The sequence below is a fragment of the Salvelinus sp. IW2-2015 genome, linkage group LG26 (genome assembly GCF_002910315.2).
Source record: "Salvelinus sp. IW2-2015 linkage group LG26, ASM291031v2, whole genome shotgun sequence".
Classification (NCBI taxonomy): Eukaryota; Metazoa; Chordata; class Actinopteri; order Salmoniformes; family Salmonidae; genus Salvelinus; species Salvelinus sp. IW2-2015.
The window spans coordinates 33179213-33202999 of NC_036866.1; the positions used below are offsets into that span (position 1 = coordinate 33179213).

The 23787-nt window shown below is 42.4% G+C and overlaps 1 protein-coding gene across 5 annotated transcripts in view; it reads left to right on the plus strand.

Moving 5' to 3' along the window:
* The window catches only part of LOC111952767 (furin), a 181738-nt gene that overhangs the window by 99033 nt on the left and 58918 nt on the right, over positions 1 to 23787 (plus strand). For 4 of the 5 annotated variants that reach the window (XM_023971666.3, XM_023971667.3, XM_023971669.3 and 1 more), the window contains exons 3-6: positions 2366 to 2464; positions 7082 to 7186; positions 13672 to 13800; positions 16471 to 16547. In XM_023971666.3, coding sequence (XP_023827434.1) covers positions 2366 to 2464; positions 7082 to 7186; positions 13672 to 13800; positions 16471 to 16547 — 410 coding nt within the window. The remainder of the gene's footprint in view (positions 1 to 2365; positions 2465 to 7081; positions 7187 to 13671; positions 13801 to 16470; positions 16548 to 23787) is intronic. The other variant, XM_023971670.3, reaches the window with a different exon arrangement.

Consider the following 23787-nt stretch of genomic DNA (forward strand, 5'->3'; position numbering starts at 1 on the left):
CCTCATTTACATCGTACCCTTGCACATCGACTAGGTACTGGTACCCCGTGTATACAGTGGGGAGAACAAGTATTTGATACACTGACAATTTTGCAGGTTTTCCTACTTACAAAGCATGTAGAGGTCTGTAATTTTTATCATAGGTACACTTCAATTGTGAGAGAAGGAATCTAAAACAAAAATCCAGAAAATCACATTGTATGATTTTTAATTAATTAATTTGCATTATATTGCATGACATAAGTATTTGATACATCAGAAAAGCAGAACTGAATATTTGGTACAGAAACCTTAGTTTGCAATTACAGAAGATCTAGTTTCGCTGTAGTTCTTGACCAGGTTTGCACACACTGCAGCAGGGATTTTGGCCCACTCCTCCATACAGACCTTCTCCAGATCCTTCAGGTTTCGGGGCTGTCGCTGGGCAATACGGACTTTCGGCTCCCTCCAAAGATTTTCTATTGGTTCAGGTCTGGAGACTGGCTAGGCCACTCCAGGACCTTGAGATGCTTCTTACGGAGCCACTCCTTAGTTGCCCTGGTGTGTGTTTCGGGTCGTTGTCATGCTGGAAGACCCAGCCACGACCCATTTCAATGCTCTTACTGAGGGAAGGAGGTTGTTGTCAAGATCTCGCGATACATGGCCCCATCCATCCTCCCTTCAATACGGTGCAGTCGTCCTGTCCCCTTTGCAGAAAAGCATCCCCAAAGAATGATGTTTCCACCTCCATGCTTCACGGTTGGGATGGTGTTCTTGGGGTTGTACTCATCCTTCTATTCCTCCAAACACGGCGAGTGGAGTTTAGAGCAAAAAGCTCTATTTTTGTCTCATCAGACCACATGACCTTCTCCCATTCCTCCTCTGGATCATCCAGATGGTCATTGGCAAACTTCAGACGGGCCTGGACATGCGCTGGCTTGAGCAGGGGGACTTGCGTGCGCTGCAGGATTTTAATCCATGACGGCGTAGTGTGTTACTAATGGTTTTCTTTGAGACTGTGGTCCCAGCTCTCTTCAGGTCATTGACCAGGTCCTGCCGTGTAGTTCTGGGCTGATCCTCACATTCCTCATGATCATTGATGCCCCACGAGGTGAGATCTTGCATGGAGCCCCAGACCGAGGGTGATTGACCGTCATCTTGAACTTCTTCCATTTTCTAATAATTGTGCCAACAGTTGTTGCCTTCTCACCAAGCTGCTTGGCTATTGTCCTGTAGCCCATCCCAGCCTTGTACAGGTCTACAATTTATCCTGATGTCCTTACACAGCTCTCTGGTCTTGGCCATTGTGGAGAGGTTGGAGTCTGTTTGATTGAAGTGTGTGGACAGGTGTCTTTTATACAGGTAACGAGTTCAAAACAGGTGCAGTTAATACAGGTAATGAGTGGAGAACAGGAGGGCTTCTTAAAGAAAAACTAACAGGTCTGTGAGAGCCGGAATTCTTACTGGTTGGTAGGTGATCAAATACTTATGTCATGCAATAAAATGCAAATGAATTACTTAAAAATCATACAATGTAATTTTCAGGATTTTTGTTTTAGATTCCGTCTCTCACAGTTGAAGTGTACCTATGATAAAAATGACAGACCTCTACATGCTTTGTAAGTAGGAAAACCTGCAAAATCGGCAGTGTATCAAATACTTGTTCTCCCCACTGTATATCATTACTCATTGTGTATTTCTTCCTCGTGTTATTATTAAAAATGTTGTTGTTTTTTCCTCTCTGCATTTGGGAAGGGCCAGTAGATAAGCATTTCACTGTTAGTCTACACATTTGACATTTTAGTCGCTTTTATCCAGAGCGAGTTACAGGAGCAAATATGGTTAAGTGCCTTGCACATCAACAGATTTMTTTTACTTAGTCAGGTCGGGGATTTGAACCAGCAACCTTTCTGGTTACTGGCCCAGATGCTCTTAACCGCTAGGCTATCTGCGCCCAACGACACCTGTTGTTTACGAAGCATGTGGCAAATAGAATTTGATTTGATTTGACCAGTGAGCAGTCTGTGAAACAGAACTCTGAAGGGATTTGGTACCACTCAGATATTGCCAGACTGCCAGTAAAGTTGGAGGCCACAGACAGAAGGCACGGTCAGACTGTGTGGAGGACAGAGGAAGGGTGTAGTGTACAGAATATGCCTTCCCCTAGCCTTAAAAGCAATTTTATGAGTGAGTGGGATTGTGGACTCTGTCCGCAGGTACCACATTGGGACATTTCTGTGTCACGTGGTGGAGGTGTTGTAATGTATTTGTCTGTCTCTAGCTGTCTGAAAATGTAATGTGTGTGTACATGTTTGCCATCGATGTGTTTCTTTGGTTTTCATTGGGACTTAATATCAGTGTCTCTGTTCTTTTTCTGTGTCTGCAGGTGTTTGGGGATTATTATCACTTCCGTCATCACACCGTAGTGAAGAAATCCCTATCAGGCCACAGGGGAACACATGTCCGACTGCAGAAGGAACCACGGGTATGTTACTGAGTCATAAATATGCAAATGTCCCTCCATACCACACAATAACAGCTGGACCTGTCTGTGTTTGCGTTCTCATTTTGTGGCGCGTATTGATTTTATCCAAATGTTAATGAGAAGAGGAATCCTGACATTGGCCCATCTGTTACACAAGGACGTTCACAGACCCAGATGTTTGCTTTGTTTAGGCAGCTGGCTGTAACTGCGCTCTCAGCTCTCTCAACAACAGAGAACAAGTATTTTTCACCTCGAAGTCTGCTTGTTCTATTCAAATCCTCCAGCATAATTGTGCATCAAAACTCTGCTTCTCAAGTTCAGTTCCTGGAGCATGCTCTCATTCTGCCTTATGCAGTACAGTTACAGGCAGAACTGTATCGTTTGCATCAGTGTTCATTTCGTCCAAAATAACTATGACGAAAACGAATGACGATAACGAGATGCAATGAAAATGTTTTTGATAACTGTAGCAAATTAGTTTTCATTTTAGTTGACGAAAATGTGACGAGACGAGAATTCCACCTGAGACAGGAATTTTGACAGGAAGCTCCTCTCATCACTTTTTTCCGGTCTGATTGAGCTTATATGCACGGCTCTCCCACTCAGCTCCCGGGCTGTCACTTCAGTCACTCGTCAATCTTTTGATCTGATGCACAGCCAGGACACTATTGTAACTAACCTAAGCTAGAAACAATCATGTTTACACTCTATTACGTGTAATTTAGTGTGCTGTGGTATTTGGGTAGAGATCAGACCTTTATGTACTACTACTACTACTGTAATTCTAAAGGGAGTTATCCCTATGCTCATTCAGGAGGACTCTTATGTTCCAAAAGCCCAAATACAGATGTAGGATCTTAATTTGAGCAATTTTGCTACAGCAGGAAAATAATCCTGCAGCAAAAGGAAATGTGGATTACAATTATTGGAGAAAAAAATGTGTAGGGGTTGATACATTTTTCATTGGGGCAAATCAAGTCTGACATTTTAAAGTGTAAATTACAAACTTTAGAAGCCTTTCTAAACCTTGAATACACTACAAGTTTGCATTACAAAGGAGTAATTAAAATGAGATCCTACATCTGTATGCACCCTAAAACTTAAAACTTCCCCTTAGCACAGATGAGTTGTTCCTCCAATTCAGTGCCTTTTGAAAGGAGTCACTTGGTGTAACTTTATCTTCATAAATGACTTTGTCAAAGCAACAAAATAACTAGTGCTTTACAATGATGGTGAAAACTTGGAGAAATGTTGGGGTTAAGTGGATTCAAATCTTCCTAGAATCATAGAGGGTGCACGGAGGGACATGTCAAAGTGCAGATTTTTGGCACTTTAGCAAGTCTTTATTTATATTAAAAATTCGGTTTATTGAATTCAATTCTTCATGTGGTYTATACTAAAAGGCACTTCATTTAATATAACAGGCTTTTAAAATKCAATATTGGTGCACGATTTCTACTTAAAATATCAAAGGGTTGGGTCCTCCCCAGTGGCACAGCTAGAGACGTTACTACAGACCCGGGTTCATTCCCGGGCTGTGCCACAACCGGCCGTGGCCGGGAGTCCCATAGGACGACGCACAATTGGCCTAGCGTCGTCCGGGTTAGGGGAGGGTTTGGCCGGTGGGGCCTTGGCTCATCGCGCTCTAGCGACTCCTTGTGGCGGGTCGGGTGCCTGCAGGCTGACCCAGGTCGCCAATTGAACGGTGTTTCCTCCGAAACATTGGTGCGGCTGGCTTCCGGGTTAAGCTGGCGGGTGTTAAGGAGCGCGGTTAGGCGGGTTATGTTTCGGGGGACGCGGGTTATGTTTCGGGGGACGAGTTGCAGCAAAATTTGCAAAATTGGGAGAAAGAGTGTAAAATACAAAAAAATATATAATAATAATAATATCAAGGGTTCTTTTCGTGGAACGACCCAGATCTATAATCAGAGCTTTGAGCTTTCATCCCAATTTAGGCCTCTTTACGCTAAACTACTTTGACGACACAAACTAGGTCCAGAAGAGATACTTGTGTAGTTTAAAGAGACGGCTCTAGATTCAAATCGCTCTTTAATATATTTCTCTCGCACAACATCCGGAGGTACGGCGGTAGTGTGGGAGACATATACACTACATACCCCCCTCTGGATGGTTCAATGTTAAGACGATGGCTCTCCCACACCACGTCCCTGTAATAATTACCCTAATTACCTTAATACCACTAGACAGCATTTTTGCTCTGTTAGCCAAATTGAAAATGAAAGGCTTTTAAAAAATCCACACATTTGTGAATCATTGCATTAATCAAGTGTGCAACACTATGCACAATATGGTTTAGATGAGAAGCTCATGTATAGTTTGAATTGCTATCCTTATTTGGTTTGTCTGTCTACTATGGAATTTACGGTATGCTAATAGCGTCACTCACACATGAAGCAGGAATGTGGCTTTGGCCACATGACATCCAAGGCTAGTGTAAACAGAAAAATAGAACATCTGATGTTGAAGAGCTAGATCTCACTAGATATATTTTACTACATAGGGCAACTTTGACACACACACACACAGAGATTAGTCTCCCCCCCCCCCCCAGGCTGCAGATGAAAGGGTTCAGGCTGGGGAACAGCTTGTCCAGTGTAACCTCATTCTAACAGAGCCTGCCCAAGGCGAGGCCAGGGGCACTCTGTCAGACAGCGACCACAACAGTAGAGTTGCCAATACACTTAAGAGAAGGTCTAATGTGTGTGGGTGCATGCACACCTGTTCTGAATAAAACACATTCATTGTGTTGGATTTGTGTGTGTTTTCCCCAAAATAGATGTACAAAATAGGGTTTCATYTGAATATTAATGAACTCAATGTCTTTGCTGAACATGGAATAATACAGAGGAGGGATAACTCTCTCTATATGTCCGTGACTGTATAATGTAAGGATTAGGTTTAGGCAAATAATACATGTAAAACTTCAGCTATCTCCTCTGAGTAATACTAGACCTGTCTCTCCCATTCATCACATTGTCTTGTGTCTTCAGCCCTGCCTGGCTGACATACTGCTTATGTACATCTGCTTTGAATAATCACACAGAGTCCCATAACCCCTGCTATTAACCCGGAGACTTTGTCATTAGGGATGAGCATTTGAAATTATTTCAATATTGGAATAATATGTTATTTTTTCGGATATCCGGATAGTGGAAATACAAGTGTTTTAAAGGATTTTTCATTATTTTTAACTTCAATGGAGACTTGCTCGCACCAGAGAGCGAGTTCGGTGCACCGTGCGCTGTGCTTGTTTCAGCAGAAGGGGGGAGGGGCAAGATAGGAGCAGGGGCCTGTGTGTGTCACAGTCTGTGTGTGGCACAGAGGGAGAGAGAGAGAGAGAAAGTAGCAAATCTGACTTGTGCTAGTTGACAAACTTGTTGTTGCCATAGGCTATCTTTCATACCATCTGTTAGTGCCTGTATGGACTGCATCAAATGGTTGTAAAGAAGCTAGCTAGCTACAGTAGCAAGGCTAATTGAAGCTATTTAGAGGCATCTTTGTCTTCATATGAACTCCATTCATATGAAACAACAGCCTACCTGTTAGTTGATCATTGTAGCCTACTCCTTCACATTTAGCCAACTTAAATCCTTAATTTTAATTCAATTTTAATTAGAAATCTCCCTCTTCACTTGCCACACATGGAGCCTCTGACTGTAACGCCGCTTCTTTGATTGACTGACAATAACAACAAGCTACAAGTGTGGAGTGTAATCATAAAAACTATCATAAAACTATTGTTTTATAAACATTTAGAATGTAATGGTCTATCCTTGTAGGCTATGTAGCAATGTCACATTTGTATTGAATTACAAAGCCTTTAAAAAATATATAKTTGAATAACTGTGCCCATCCCTATTTATAATCTCCTCCTCTCTCTCTCTTTTCCTCTCCTCTACTCTACTCTCTCCGTGAGGGGCAGAAGGAATCGATATGTTTCAGGGCCTCACCGTTACTTATTGCATACTTAGGAGGAGATATTTGCAGGCCCTACTCTCTCCGATCTCCTCTCGCTCTGTGGAGTTTGTCTGTAGATGTCACACACACACACACACACACACACACAGTGCAGTGATTCTGGAGGCTGTGGCAGTGGCCTTATGGTTTATGTATCTCCTCTCTCCATAAGCCAGACAGTGTCTAACAGCCCAGCATTAGATTTGCATTTGTTTGTTTGCTTTGCATTTGTTTGACTGTAGTTAGCTTCATTTCCTTTTTTCAATAAGATAATTTATTGGGCTAGACACTATGACTAGACAGACACTACCCACTGGACCGCCTATATCGAGCAGAAAGTTCTGGCACATTTGCCTACAGCAGGGTGATGAAACACACACACACACACACACACACACACACACACACACACACACACACGTCTCAGCAGATTAATGAGATTTGTCTCCTAACTCTCACTTTAGATGTTGCTGGGCAGTTTGTAAAGTCTGTATGCGGCTGTAGGACCTAACCATTAGAGTGTTGACGGCCACATGAAAGCCAACGTGGGAGGCAGACTGTGGATAGTTGTCTCTCATGTCATGGTTGTTTCATTACCAGAGCTAATGGGTGGGTGTGTGTGTGTGTGTTCCTCTCTAGGTGCGTTGGGTGGAGCAGCAGGTGTCGAGGCGGAGGAAAAAGAGGGATGACTACAACGAACCATCCGACCCCAAATTCCCCCAGCAGTGGTACCTGGTGAGCAAGGTAGTAATAATAATGATTTATTTATTTTATATAGCACTTTTTATTACAGAAAGAATCTCAAAGGCACTTTCTCAAAGGTAAAAGTCAGATCCCCCATAGCACTGTAAACCTCTATACTGTACCGAAGCCAGGAGTTCTCCCTTGTTGAACACATTGGACCATTTTAATTAGATCCTCTTTAACACCCCTTTGATATTATCTAAAATGTATAAGACAGCAACATACATACCTGTAGTGATATAGGGATTATGCCAAGGCAGCTGTGTTAAATGCCTCAAGGAAAACAAGATCTAATCAAATGAGCTAATTGAATAGCTGTCTCCAGGCATTTAGAGTCCCCGTAGGGAAATGATAGAAATGCACTTCGCTACTGTTTACCCCGTTCACACCTTCAGACCAAAGAAACCTGCTGCCGTACAGAAAGGGCAGGATGTTCAGAGTATTTCAGTGAGAAACCRACTTTGTTTCCCCCAGTCTGTAAGTCTCTTGATATTTAGCTGAAACAGCTGGATATGCTGCCTGCTGAGAGCAGTCATCACCTGGGTATCGTTTATCAAACTGAATGTCGTCAAAAAAGCGCACTTTGTTTACTTCAACTGTCAAGGCCCAAGTTTATTTGCCATGTGTAATGAATAGTTGATGACAATGACTACATGAAAATAATACATTGTCTGCAGGCAGCACTGGAAGGACAAACACGAGAAGGACAGATTGCCAAAGTTTAAAGCTGATTAACAGGACTGTGACTCTGTTATCAACCGGTTGTCATTCATCAATATAAATGTCACCAAATGCTCCTCAGTTTGTCATCTGTTTGAAAGGCTCCAGATCAGAGCTAATGAAACCGAAGGTCATGATGAAACCTGTAGCACTGTTGCTTTCAGAAATAGACAATGTCCATCCTCCTTCTCGCATTTTCTCCTTCTCATAGGCTCAGGGATGCTTTGAATTCCCCTTATCCTCCTCCTCATTTTCTGAACTAAGCCATGTGGTGGTGTGAATGGATTAATTCCAGCATTGACTGGGCCAGACATAAATCACCTGTGAATGGAAGGCTGTGAAACTACCTCTGTCATTCAGCATTACTGCTCTAATCGGCTGAAGGCTCTGAGCCTGTTCTGCTGTTTGTTTGAGGCTGTTCCACCGTTCCTCTAAAGCCAAACACCGGAGGATTGTTTGTAATGAGGTTTGCATGGGATGAATGCAGATGTTATAGGGTGATATTGCATACAAGCCTTTTGGACAGTGTATACTAACCTTTTATTTGTCTTGTCTGAGTATTTCCTCATGGAATACAGGGTTTGCACATAGTAGGTACTGCCATAGACTGTTCAACAAACGATTGAAAATAGTTACAAAATTTGCTTCCTCATAGGCTGTATAAATAAGACGACATTATACTGTATGCCTCAAGGATTACACAAGCAGGAACTAACTGTCTTAGTCTGTGTAGTCCCTTAGACCATGTCAGCAGAACAGTGGCTTCCCTGGGGCTAAAGGCCCTGACAGTGTGTTGGCCCAGCAGGATGCTTGCCTTGTTAGGAGAAATCAGCAGGGAGGTTTGGGAGGTGGAAAAGGGACCCCTAGGGGGAAGCATATTTTTTCACTCTACCTCTTTCACTCTGTTTTTCTCTCTGCCTCCTTCCTTCTTTCACTTTCTCTCTTTTTTATATTTTTGTCTTCACTCTATCTATCTGTCACTTCCTACACATTCTCCTCTATCTCGCTTCCCTCTCCTGCATTTCTCCCTGCTGGKTAGAGTGGAGCTCTGTTTTTATAATTCCCCTGTGAGCAAGGCAAATGCTCTCACCAGGATCTCTCACTTATTCATATTTCCAGCTGCAGGCCTGCTTCCTCTGACAGGGAAATTATAGTCAGCCCCTGCTCTGTTCGGCTTAGCCCCGCCAAAGAGGCTTGTGTGTCAGACCCCCGGCGAGGGAGCTAAATTCGGGGGGGGTTCTTGCATTGGAATTATATTGAATTCTGCTTATATAGTCACGTTATACCACAATTAACATAAAGTTCAAATGCCGAGTCTCCGGGATCCTACTTTTAACTACTTTTGAAATCTCTGCTGCACTGTATCAGCACAATGGACAGCGGCCTACAGCTAGGCCGTTTTGGTAATGAATATAGGCTACAATATAAATAGGCTGTTTGTAAAGGTGAATTGCCCTATGTGAATGCAGCCGTACACACCGCTGTCTTACCAAAATAATGCAAACGTAATGCTGAAAGTATTAGCCTAGTTATTCATGCATACAAACAAAAATACTGAATAGCAGTTTGGCTTAGAATACTGACAACTGTGAATGTGAACGAATGCAAACAGAACAAAACAGAAATACCAAGTAGTAGATCTAGTAAACAAAATATCAGATCGATAAAGGCATGACACAATCATTATTTAGGCTACTTACTTTAACAAAAAACAAATGCAGTAAACAAAAGGTGAATGGAGATCCAAATAACCAAAACATGTCCTACAGCCTACTACAGTGAGATGCAGCCATGTACAGTTTTCTTGCCAAATAAATAGGCCTATACAAGCCGCTTCAAACATGGAAAATCATGCCGCTCGCTCTTGAGTTAAGCAACGCGTTGTGATATGGCACAATACACTTCTGTGAATCAAATTTGAYCCACGTAATCAATKAAGCAAYGCCGGCCTACCATAAACATGTTTCTAATACGTACAGTTCCATTTACAGCAACAAAAACCAATAGGCTACCAAGAAAACCATAAYAGCATCTGCAGTAACAGAGTATTCCAGACACTCTCGTTCTATGAACCAGTTGCTATTAAATGAACGTTTTTGGACAGAAAGACTGCGGCTAGGGTAGGATTCCAGGCTAACCTGGGCTGGCTCCTCTGTTCCAATATCATCAGAAATAGTCGGAGATGGAAACTGCTGTGGAGCCATTWTCCTGGCGGAACTTGTGGAGGCGTGGATAGGCTCTGCACACKGAGCTAGCTGGAGCTCGGCAGCATCATCGCTGCTGGGCTTAGCGGCAGCCTCGGTGGTATGATGCTGCTGCTGCTCATCGTTCTCCTTCTCCTTTGTTTGGGTACTTTGGCAAAGGCAATTTCTGATATCCATTGTGGCAGATTAGCTGGTTCAAGCTGGCTAAATAGGCCAAGGCTAATAACACTAACACGTTTTACAGCTAGCTAGCTAAGAGTGAAGCAGCTTCAACGGTAAACTTKACCCCGCCCTTATCAAATACTACAGGCGGTGGCATACATAACCGGCCAGTGGCTTTCCATAGCCCCCCAATACACACCGCGGCACGCTCTGTCCACTGTGCAGATTTTTTTTGTGCCGACCTGTCACTCAATTAGGACTGTCCCCGACTAAAAAAATTCTTGGTCGACCAGGAGTTGATTGGTAGAAATGTTAAAACATGTATTTTTCCATATATTGACAAATCCTATGTGTTTTAATCAAATCAACTATATTCACTGAGCTTGTCTGATGCTTTAAGCAAACGGTTTGATTCAATAAATAAGATACCCAAATGACTAGAGGGAGTCCGACCAGCAATTGATTAGATTTYTATTTAACTAGGCAAGCCAGTTAAGAACAAATTATTATTTACAATGACRGCCTACCRRGGAACACTGGGTTAACTGCCTTGTTCAGGGGCAGAACGACAGATTTTTACCTTGTCAGCTCGGGTATTTGATCCAGCAACCTTTTGGTTACTCTAACCACTAGGCTACCTGCCGCCCCTGATTGTGCCGGGCCAGGCTCAGACTTGCGCTGTGTAAAAAAAAAAAAAAAAAACTGTGAGTGACTGTGACTAGCACCCGTTGTGTGTCTCTCTCCTTCCTGCTGCAGCAACCACCACAGAACGTCAAAGTGTTTATCGAGCTGTACTTGTTGCTGAAACTGCAACATAATTGCAGCCATTTCTGACTGAAAAGTTCTGTTACCAAAACCCATAATTTGTTTAGGAAAAACATTCCCTTTTATCCTCAACCCTTGCTCTCTTTACGTGACATGTATGCATCGCATGCACGCGACCAAATATAGTATTACTAGAGAACGTTGCTTATGTAATTATTACTTTGTTTTACTAGAGGACGATTCGATACGTTTTTTCCAAACTGTCCCCTGTAATTCGTAGTTTTGTTCAATAAATTGACAGTTATGACGAAAGCCTGGAGGTTTTTATTCTAGGCGTGAAGATACAGTATTTGTCATTGCCGTCAGCTGGTCCAACCCCTGAAATACATGAAAAACAAAAAGATGTACAGCATTAAAGAAGAGCCAACAGAGTAGTAGTTCAACAGGAAAAAGGGTTGGGCAACACTGGCCTAAAATGCTCCAACTAGCACATGTTGCTTGTAAGAGTGCCACTCCTGCAACACGGCAGCCTCTGGCACTCCAGAACGGCCTGGAGAGGAGGGTTCGGTTAAAGGTACTTTTAATAGCTGAACCCGAGCCCAGAACTGCTCCCTGGTCTTGGTCTTCTCCACCTGGCCTCTCCCTCTTTTCCTTGATGTTGAATGTGCCCAAACCCATTGGGTCATCGAGGTCCTGGTGGAGTTGGCTCAGAAATAAACACATAATGCTGTACACTAGTACAGACTAAATATGCACAATTTCTTTTAGACCTTAGCCTAATTAAAGGAAAGTTGACTAACCATGTGGTGTATTATATAGCCATGGCTTCAGTCTGTCAATTTTAAGCCACTTTGGGTCCCATCCGAATTGCCGGTGGTGCGCACTTGGCCTTACTCCTCTCTTCTCAACTTAATTATTCAGACCCTTTGCTATGAGGCTCGAAATTGAGCTCAGGTGCATCCTGTTTCCATTGATCATCCTTGAGATTTTTCAACAACTTGATTGGAGTCCACCTGTGGTAAATTCAATTGATTGGACATTATTTGGAAAGGCACACACCTGTCTATATGAGGTCCCACATTTGACAGTGTATGTTAGAGCAAAAACCAAGCCATGAGGTCGAAGGAATTGTCCATGGAAACCCGAGACAGGATTGTGTCGGCACAGATCTGGGGAAGGGTACCAAAATATTTCTGCAGCATTGAAGGTCCCCAAGAACACAGTGGCCTTCATCATTCTTAAATGGAAGAAGTTTGGAACCACCAAGAAACTTCCAGAAGGACAACCATCTCTGCAGCACTCCACCAATCAGGCCTTTATGGCAGAGTGGCCAGACGGAAGTCACTAAAGTAAAAGGCTCATGACAGCACGCTTGAAGTTAGCCAAAAGGCACCCAAAGGACTCTCAGACCATGAGAAACAAGATTCTCTGGTCTGATGAAACTAAGATTGAATTCTTTGGCCTGAATGCCAAGGGTCACGTCTGGAGGAAACCTGGCACAAATGTTTTTCAGCGGCAGGGACCAGGAAACTAGTCAGGATCAAGGGAAAGATGAATGGAGCAAAGTACAGAGAGATCCTTGATGAAAACCTGCTCCAGAGTGCTCAGGACCTCAGACTGGGGGTGAAGATTCACAACGACCCTAAGCACACAGCGCAGGAGTGGCTTCAGGACAAGTATCTGAGTGTCCTTGAGTGGCCCAGCCAGAGCCTGAACTCGATCGAACATCTCTGGAGAGACCTGAAAGTATCTGTGCAGCGACACTCCCCATCCAACCTGACAGAGCTTGAGGGGATCTGCAGAGAAGAATGGGAGAAACTCCCCAAATACAGGTGTGCCAAGCTTGAAGCGTCATACCCAAGAAGAGACTGTAATCGCTGCCAAAGGTGCTTTCTTTAAAGTACTGACTAATGGGTCCAAATACTTATGTAAATGTGATATTTCAGGTTTTTATATTTAATACGTTTGCGTACATTTCTTCAAAAAAACAGTTTTGCTTTGTCACAATGGTGTTTTGTGTAGATTGAGGAGGGGGAAACTATGTAATCCATTCTAGAATAAGGCTGTAACGTAACAAAATGGAAAAAGTGAAATGGTCTGGAAACTTTCCGAATACACTGTACATGCTGTGTTTCATTTTGGAACGTTGACCTGCCTACGTACTGTAGATCGCAAGCCCATAGTTAGTCAATAGGGCTAACTGGTTAGCTAATAGTACTGTTAGCTAGCCAGATGACCACAAAGAATTGTTAGCTTAGCTACCAATGAATAATTGACATCTATCTTGCATAATATTAGTTTTAATATTAGATTCACATAGATTATTACGATTCACATATATAACTGATAATTATGAAGTAAAAAGTTTGCTTTGTGTATATCTTGGAAGAAGGTTCAGTGAATGGGGAGCTGAAGTGTGAAGTAATACAGTAGGGGGAGTGAGTCCTTTTCAAATCTATTGTTTTACTCATTCTCCACACTCGTCCTCACAAGAACGTACTCAAGAGAACGTGGTCGGAGAATGCGCTCGGAGCATGAGAGTGTAGAGCACGGTGGTATGCATATTGAGAAACACCCTGTGTCTTTGTGATAGCAATGGCTTCATGAATGCTTGTTCTTCTGTGTTCTCTTCAGTCCAACCCCAGCGAAGCAGACCTAAATGCCAGGGGAGCGTGGTCCCAGGGGTACACTGGGAGAGGAGTGGTGGTCACCATCCTGGATGACGGCATAGAGAAAGACCACCCAGACCTTGCCTCCAACTACGTGAGTACTGCAACCACAACCTGCTCTGTCTCGATAGATGGAAGAAGTACGTGACGAATCGCCTATTAATTTTTKGGGGGAGCTCATATTATTCTTTCTACCTTCTGAAAATACCTCTTATATTTTGTGACAACTGATGCGTCTTCTCCTTCAGTGTCGAACTAAACATGTAACTGTCATTGATCTACAAGTCATTTTGCATGCTGAACAACCCCAGACAATATCAGTAGCCTAGTCAAAYGGTGCAATGTGCCCAGCTTTGTGGGCTGACAACAMATTTTTCACATCTGATCTTTTACATCTTCAGGGCACTTTCAGCATTCAAATGTGAAAACGGCTTGCACTATATTAGGCTTTATTAGTTGAGTGCCAACCTATGTACAGTCCATTTGGAAAGTATTCAGACCCCTTGACTTTATACACATTTTGTTACGTTACAGCCGTATTCTAAAATGTATTAACATTTTTTTAAAGTGGTGGACTCCAATCAAGTTGTAGAAACATCTTAAGGATGATCAATGGAAACAGGATGCCGCTGAGCTCAATTTCGAGTCTCATAGCAAAGAGTCTGAATACTTATGTGAATGTAATATCAGTTTTTTATACATTTGCATACACTTCTAAAAACCTGTTTTTGCTTTGTCATTATGGGGTATTGTGTGTAGATTGATGAGGAGAAAAAAACTGTTAATTCATTTTAGAATAAGGCTGTAACGTAACAAAATGTGGAAGAAGTGGAGTGGTCTCAATACTTTCCAAATGCACTGTAATTTGCAAGGTTATTGTTATCAATGCGCTGTTGAAAATGTTTTTTTTACCAGAGACACTCTTATTTGACTTTACCTGCTGAACAGGGCTTACAATAGATTTTATTTTGATTGTCCAGGTTCTCCATCTGCAATGGTTTAGGTAATTTCGCTTTCAACAATCAGTGTATATGGTCATTTTTAGATATAAAGGTGTGAAAATACTTACTTTTTTGGGGGGTATTTGTACTTTACTTTACTATTTATATTTTTAACTACGTTTTACTCCACTACATTCCTAAAGAAAATATGTACTTTTTATTCCCATCAATTTTCCCTAGCACCAAAAAGTACTTGTTACATTTCAAATGTTCAGGCAGGACAGAATTATGGTCCAATTCATGCAGCTATCAATATAATGCATTGTCATCCCTCCTGCCTTTGATCTGGTGGACTCACAAAACACAAATACTGCATTTGCAAATGATATCTAAGTGCTGGAGTGTGCCCCTGTCTGTCTGTAAAATACAAACAAACATTTGTGCCATTTGGTTTGCTTAATATAAGGAATTTAWTGTATAGCATTTACTTTTTACTTTTACTCAAGAATGACAATTGGGTACTTTTTCCACAGCTGTACTTTAGTACATTTAAAACCAGATACTTTTACTCAAGTAGTATTTTACTGGGTGRCTTTTACTTTAACTTGAGTCATTTTCTGTTAAGTATCTGGTTACTTTTACTCAAGTATGACAATTTCGTATTTTTTTCCACCAGGGTAAAGTTGATAATTTCATAATGAGGACAGAAATCAAGCTCACTTCATAAACCTTCCAAACGGTCAGAATGGGTGAAATCCAAAGTTCTGTTATATATTCATTGGCTATGTCATAACTAATTTGTAAATTATAAATATTGATACATTACTAGCCCCCACAACATCATCTGCAAAAATGACAGGTTAATTTGTGGGTGATGGGTGATTTCAGAACCAAAGTGGAGTGACAACATAGGCCACATTGCCTGCCAAATCTGATAGTGGTAGTGGGTGGTATATGCCTAGTCTCCCTAATGGGTCACCTAAGGTGCCTACATAGTACGTACACCATAGACATACATAATTAACACACACACACCCACACAAGTCAGCTCAGATAGATCCAACTCAGAGGCACAGTTCATGAGCTCCATCAGCAGCAGATTTTCATTTTATTTATGCAACAAATGTTAGTGCATCGAACCGCATGGAACCAAGTCGCWTCGATTCGTTCTCTAATAAAATCGAATCGCACTGAATCGTTTACAAATTAAAACTTATCGTTCCTGTATCGTATCGGAGCCTATGTGTCTAGATACATATCAAATCGTCTTGAAAGGGAAAGATGCACATCCCTAATACCTACCTCAAATTACTTTCCAGGAATTGCTTTCGTTTGAGTGCAGCAACAGATGGAGGAAAAGAGACTCTTAAAATCCAATTTATGCTTGATCTGACAATGTGGTCGGAGGCTTCGCATGGAGGGTGTTACGGAATTGCGGAGCCTTCGGAGACATGCAGTGGCCAAATCGAGCTCCGTACCGCATCGCCGTGTGCTTCTCAAATTTTGGAACAATGCGGAGGGCTCTGTATAGCTCCGCATTAACATTATTAGTTCACGGTAGGTGGGGGCGGGAGGTTCTGTAAAAAACAGAAACTCACCGTTGGCTCTGACTTCTGCGGAGGCCGCATTGCAATAAATGGTGTACGGCCAATGCAGACGTCGGATTGACGATGCAGAGCCTTTAAGRCTATTGAGATGCATCCTGAGAGTGGTCACTCTCACTATTACCATATCCTCACTTCCTTAACATGAAAGGAAAGGATACTCTTCAGCCATAGCCCCAGTCTCACATCTCAGACACCTGTTTCCATCTCTGTTCCCAGGACCCTGATGCCAGCTATGATGTTAATGATGGAGACTCTGATCCCCAGCCACGCTACACACAGCGCAACGAGAACAGGTACTGTAATGGGATTTCCCTGCTCTGCCCCACACTCCTAAACTGGACCATACATACAGTACATACAGCCAAATGAGCTATGTCAAAAGTGTGTTAGATTGTGCAAGCTTATTTTGCAGGTTCACTGCATCGTGTAACGCTGTGTTTCTTTCAGAATAGGCCCTCAAGCAAGCCCTTGTCTTTCAGTCTGTCTGCCCTCATTTACAAACAGCAACAGCCCACAGCAGTCAAACAACACTGCTTCTCTGACAGTGTCGTCCATTAATAACTTGAGGGGATTGTTGACTGGTGATTTAATCGTATGAAATACGATACGCCCTGTAACAGTGCTTCTTACAGCCCAGCGTCAGAGACTATCCTAGAGGTTCTTATCTATGTCGTTGTCCCAATATKTATTTTCCCCCAAACCAATTAGGCCAGATTAATCAAATCCAATTGAATTTGTCACATGCTTTGTAAACAACAGGTTTAGACTAGCAGTGAAATGCTTACTAACGGCCCTTTCCAAAATGCAGAGAGAAAAAAATGAAATAATAGAMAAATAATAACAGAAGGAATAAATACACAATGAGTAACGATAACTTGGCTATGTACACAGAGTACCAGTACTGAGTCGATGTACAGTGCCATCGGAAAGTATTCAGACCCCTTGACTTATTCCACATTTTGTTACAATTCTAAAATTGATTCAATAAAACATTTTCCTCAGCAATCTACACACAATACCCCATACTGTCGAAACAGAAATATCTTATTTACATAAGTATTCAGACCCTTTGCTATGAGACTCGAAATTGAGCTCAGGTGCAACCTGTTTCCATTAAGCATCCTTGATGTTTTTACAACTTGATTGGAGTCCACCTGTGGTATATTCAATTGATTGGACAGGATTAGGAAATGCACAGACCTGTCTATATAAGGTCCCACAGTTGACAGTGCATGTCAGAGTAAAAAACAATCCATGAGGTTGAAGGAATTGTCCGTAGAGCTCCGAGACAGGATTGTGTCAAGGGTTAACAGATGTGAAATGGCTAGCTAGTTAGCGGGTACGCGCTAATARCGTTTCAATCGGTTACGTCACTTGCTCTGAGACTTGAAGTAGGGTTTCCCCTTGCTCTGCAAGGGCCGCGGCTTTTGTGGAGCGATGGGTAACGACGCTTCGTGGGTGTCAGTTGTTGATGTGTGCAGAGGGTCCCTGGTTSGCGCCCGTGTCGGGGYGAGGGGACGGTCTAAAGTTATACTGTTACAAAGGCACATATCTGGGGCATGGTACCAAAAAATGTATTCGGCATAGAAGTTACCCAAGAACACAATGGTAGAGTGGCCAGACGGAAGCCACTCCTCAGTAAAATGTGCATGACAGCCTGCTTGGAGTTTGCCAAAAGGCGCCTAAAGGACTCTCAGAACATAACAAACAAGATTCTCTGGTCTGATGAAAGATTGAAYTMTTTTGCCTGAATACCTTCGGGACAAGTCTCTGAATGTCCTTGAGTGGCCCAGCCAGAGCCCGGACTTGAACCCGATCGAACATCTCTGGAGAGACCTGAAAATAACTGTGCAGCAACACTCTCCATCCAACCTGACAGAGCTTGAGAGGATCTGCAGAGAAGAATGGGAGAAACTCCCCAAATACAGGTGTGCCAAGCTTGTAGCGTCATACCCAAGAAGACTCAAGGCTGTTATCGCTGCCAAAAGTGCTTCAACAAAGTACTGCGTAAAGGGTCTGCATTGTGTCCCGCCACCCACCACCCGCCAACCCCTCTTTTACGCTACTGCTACTCTCTGTTCATCATATATGCATAGTCACTTTAACCATATMTACATGTACATGCTACCTCAATCAGCCCGACTAACCGGTGTCTGTATGTAGCCTCGCTACTGTTATTKTTCACTGTCTTTCTATTGTTTTTATTTCTTTACTTACCTATTGTTCACCTAATACCTTTTTTGCACTATTGGTTAGAGCCTGTAAGTAAGCATTTCACTGTAAGGTCTACACCTGTTGTATTCGGCGCACGTGACAAATAAACTTTGATTTGATTTGAATACTTATGTAAACGTGAAATTTAAGTTTTTTTTTTTTTTTACATGGGTTAGCTTTATCATTATGGGGTATTGTGTGTAGATTGACTAATTCTTTTTTTTAAATCAATTTTAGAATAAGGCTGTAACGTAACAAAATGTGGGTCTGAATACTAGTCAATGGGTCTGAATACTTTCCGAATGCTCTGTAGATATGTACATATAGGCAAGGATAAAGTGACTAGGCAACAGGATAGATAAAAAACAGTATCAGCAGTGTATGTGAAGGGTTAGTGCAAAAAGTGTCAACACCACCACTTCCACCACCACCTCAGAGCTTGAGGAACTTTGTTTGTAGCTAGTACAGTAGTTTATTTGCCCCTGGCTGATACCAGCTCCTCTCTCCCGGCTTTTGGTGATTGAAGTAAAAAAGCGCTGGTCCTAAAGTAAAAGGGGGTTTCCAAATCGCCTCCTCCTCAGCCCCTTACTCCCTCAGCGTGACCCCAGCGTGTGGCTGTGTCTTCTGCCATGGCKCCATCTCCCGTGGATGAGATTAGACACTGAATTCCTCCCGCCTCTGAAACACACAGCAGGATTTGCCACAAATCTCCCCCTTTTATTCTGGAACAAATGCCAGTCTTTTTTATTGTATATATATATATATTGTAATTTTACCAACATTTTCTCCCAATTGGTAGTTTCGATCTTGTCTCATCGATGCAACTCCCCAATGGGCTCGGGAGAGGCAAAGGTCGAGACATGCATCCTACGAAACATGACCCGCCAAGCAGAGCTGCTTCTTAACACAGTGCTCGCTTAACACRGAAGCCAGCCCACCAACATGTCGGAGGAAACACTGTTCGACTGACTACCGAAGTCAGCTTGCAAGCGCCTGGCTCGCCACAAGGAGTCACTAGAGCACGATGAGGCAAGGAAGTCGTGCAACGATTGTGCTTTTTTCGCAAATGCGCTTTTGTTAAATCATCCCCCGTTTGGCGAAGTTGGCTGTCTTTGTTAGGAAGAAATAGTCTTCACACAGTTCGCAACAAGCCAGGCGGCCCAAACTGCTGCATATACCCTGACTCTGTTGCAAGAGAAGTGACACCATTTCCCTAGTTAAAATAAATTAATGTTAGCAGGCAATATTGACTAAATATGCAGGTTTAAAAATATATACTTGTGTATTGATTTTAAGAAAGGCATTGATGTTTATGGTTAGGTACACGTTGGAGCAACGACAGTCCTTTTTCGCAAATACGCACCGCATCGATTATATGCAACGCAGGACATGCTAGATAAACTAGTAATATCATCAACCATTTGTAGTTAACCTTTGATTATGATTGACTGATTGTTTGTTTTTTATAAGTTTAATGCTAGCTAGCAACTTACCTTGGCTTCTTACTGCATTCATGTAACAGGCAGGCTCCTCGTGGAGTGCAATGTAAAGCAGGTGGTTAGAGCGTTGGACTAGTTAACTGTAAGGTTGCAAGATTGAATCCCCGAGCTGACAAGGTAAAMATCTGTCGTTCTACCCCTGAACAAGGCAGTTAACCCACCGTTCCTAGGCCGTCATTGAAAATAAGAATGTGTTCTTAACTGRCTTGCCTAGTTAAATAAAGGTGTAAAAAAAATCACAMAAAAAATCGGCCAAATCGGTGTCCAAAAATACCGAATTCCGATTGTTATGAAAACTTGAAATCGGCCCTAATTAATCGGCCATTCTGATTAATCGGTCGACCTCTAGTATCTACTGTACATATTGAAGTGATTAATAATGGATTGGAATTACCGAAAGCATTTWAGTCCACTGTTTTATTCTGCCTCTACAGAAGAGATTCCCTCTTTTCCCCACTGGGAGAAAAGCAATTGGTTTGCATAGTCAAGGCCAAAGGCTTTCACTTTGACCAGGGACCTTGTTTCCATCGTTGCCTGGAGTAGTACTAGAGTAGCTCTGCCTAGTCCACCCCTGCCCCCTGTCTGTTTGAGGCAGGTTCCACTCAGTTCTGCTGACTAGGGAACCTTGGTTATTACTGCATTGTCGGAACTAGAAGCACAAGCATTTCGCTACACTCGCATTAACATCTGCTAACCATGTGTATGTGACTAATAAAATTTGATTTGATTTGATAGGGAACACAGGACTACTCCTTGGTTGGTTAAGCTTCTCCTTTCCAGATCCGCTGCTGCTGCACAGAAATTCAGAAAGTGCACAGATACAGTTCCCTGAAAAATGATTAGCCCCCTTTCTGATTTTCTGTTTTTGCATATTTTTGACACTGAATGCTATCAGATCTTCAACTAGAACCTAATATTAGATTAAGGGAACCCGAATGAACAAATAACACAACATAGTGATACTTTTTTCATTTATTTCATAAACAAAGTTATGCAACACCCAATGCCCTCGTGTGAAAAAGTAATTATACCTTTAGCTGCAATGACTGCAACCAAACGCTTCCTGTAGTTGTTGATCAGTCTCTCACATCCCTGTGGAGGAMTTTTGGCCCTCTCTTCCATGCAGAATTGCTTTAACTCAGCTACATTGGTGGTTTGTCAACCATGAACTGATCATTTCAGGTCCTGCCACAACATCTCAATCGGGTTTAGGTCTGGACTTCGACTATAGGCCATTTCTATAGGCCATGCTCCCGAGTGGCGCAGTGGTCTAAGGCACTGCATCTCAGTGCAAGATGTGTCACTACAGTCCCTGGTTCGAATCCAGACTGTATCACATCCGGCTGTGATTGGGAGTCCCATAGGGCKGCGCACAATTGTCCCAGCGTCGTCCGGGTTTGGCCGGGGTAGGCCGTCATTGTAAATAAGAATTTGTTTTTAACTGACTTGCCCAGTTAAATAAAGGTATAATAAAARATTGTTGCTTTTGGGCCATTCTGGACTTGCTTGTGTGTTTTGGATCATTGTCTTTCTGCATGTTCCATGTGCTCTTCAGCTCACGGATGGATGGCCTGACATTCTCCTTTAGAATTATCTGATACAGAGCAGAATTCATGGTTCCTTCAATGATGGCAAGTCGTCCGTGTCCTGAGGCAGCAAATCATCCCCAAACCATCACACTACCACCACCATGCTTGACCGTTGGTATGAGGTTGTGGAATGCAGTGTTTGGTATTTGCCAGACATAGCAAGGACTGATCAACAACTACAAGAAGTGTTTGGTTGCAGTCATTGCACCACCAGTTATTGTGTGTAAGGGGGAAATTACTTTTTCATACAGGGTCATTAGGTGTGAAAATGACTGCAAAAGTGTAAACATTTTGTTATTCATTCAGGTTTCCTTTATCTAATATTGGGTTTTGGTTAAATATCTCATAATATTCAGTGTCAGAAATATGCAAAAATTGAGAGAATCTGAAACACCTCGAATACTTTATCACGGCACTGTATACACATGGTACCTAAGCAAGCACATGCACACACAGTACAGACACAGTACACTACACACACAGTACACTACACACAGAGTTCGGCTGTTGCTGTCAAGGTAATTATCCAGGACGGAATCAATATCTGACCATGAAATGAGAAGCAAGTGTGTCTCTGTCAATAGCTCTGAGCACTGTGTGTTTGGAGTGACCTGAGAAGAAATTATAGCAGATGAGTACAGTAAATCCCCATAGAGGCGTGCGGCCAGATGCTGAGTAATGCTCTCCGCCTCCCCACAATGGGATTATATGAATATTTTCATGGGGAGAAAAGGGAACAGGAGACTTAAGTCGGAAGCTTACGTCCCCTTCCCCTGCCAAGGCTGGTTCATTTGTATTGGTGACATGCAAGGTTGGGTTTTGAATTTGCATCCATTTAGTAGTTGTTCTGGGTAGATGCTTTGTACTGCAAGTTGGCAGGACTGGCAGGTACTGTTGAAAGGGTTTCAAGCCAGGTGAGGCTCTCACCCGAGCAGGTMATTCTTTTGTGCGCCATCATCAGAATGTTTGTCCTCTCTCAGTGCTTTCTCTCCTCCTCTCCTCCATTACAGTGCTGTCAATACTGTGGATTGGAGATTGGAGAGGGTGAGAAGAGCCTGAGATTCTAGTAGGTCCAGGTTTAGTTTATTTGTCACGTGCACGGCATACAGCAGGTGTAAAACAGTTCAGGGAAATGTTTACTTGCTAAGCTTTTTCCCAACAATTCAATATCTAGGTGAGAGGAAATAATATGAAGGAAATAATAAAGTAATAATATAGGTAAAAAATATATTTATATACACTACCGTTCAAAAGTTTGGGGTCACTTAGAAATGTTCTTGTTTTTGAAAGAAAAGCAACTTTTTTGTCGATTTAATATAACATCAAATTGATCAGAAATACAGTGTAGACATTGTTATTGTTGTAAAAAATATATATATATTTTTATTTCACCTTTATTTAACCAGGTAGGCCAGTTGAGAACAAGTTCTCATTTACATCTGCGACCTGGCCAAGATAAAGCAAAGCAGTGCGACACAAACACAGAGTTACACATGGAATAAACAAACGTCCAGTCAATAACACAATAGAAAAGGTCTATATACAGTGTGTGCAAATGGCATAGGAGGTAAGGCAATAAATAAGACATAATAGCGAAGTAATTACAATTTAACAAATTAACACTGGAGTGATAGATGTGCAGATTATGATGTGCAAGTAGAAATACTGGTGTGCAAAAAAAGTAAATAAAAACAATATGGGGATGAGGTAGGTAGTTGGATTGGCTATTTACAGATGGGCTGTGTACAGCTGCAGTGATTGGTAAGCTGCTCAGATAGCTGATGCTTAAAGTTAGTGAGGGAGATGTAACTTCAGCGATTTTTGCAATTTGTTCCAGTCATTGGCAGCAGAGAACTGAAAGGAAAGGTGGCCAAATAGGTGTTGGCTTTGGCGATGACCAGTGAGATATACCTGCTGGAGCGCATGCTACGGGTGGGTGGTGTTATGGTGACCAGTGAGCTGAGATAAAGTGGCGCTTTACCTAGCAAAGACTTATAGATGACCTGGCGACGAATWTGTAGCGAGKGCAAGCCGATGAGAGCATACATGTCGCAGTGGTGGTTGGTATATGGGGCTTTGGTAGACTCCATCCAGTTTGCTGAGTAGAGTGTTGGAGGCTATTTTGTAAATGACATAGCCGAAGTCGAGGATCGGTAGGATAGTCAGTTTTACGATGGTATGTTTGGCAGCATGAGTGAGTAGAGATGTCCAGAGTAGTGATGCTAGTCGGG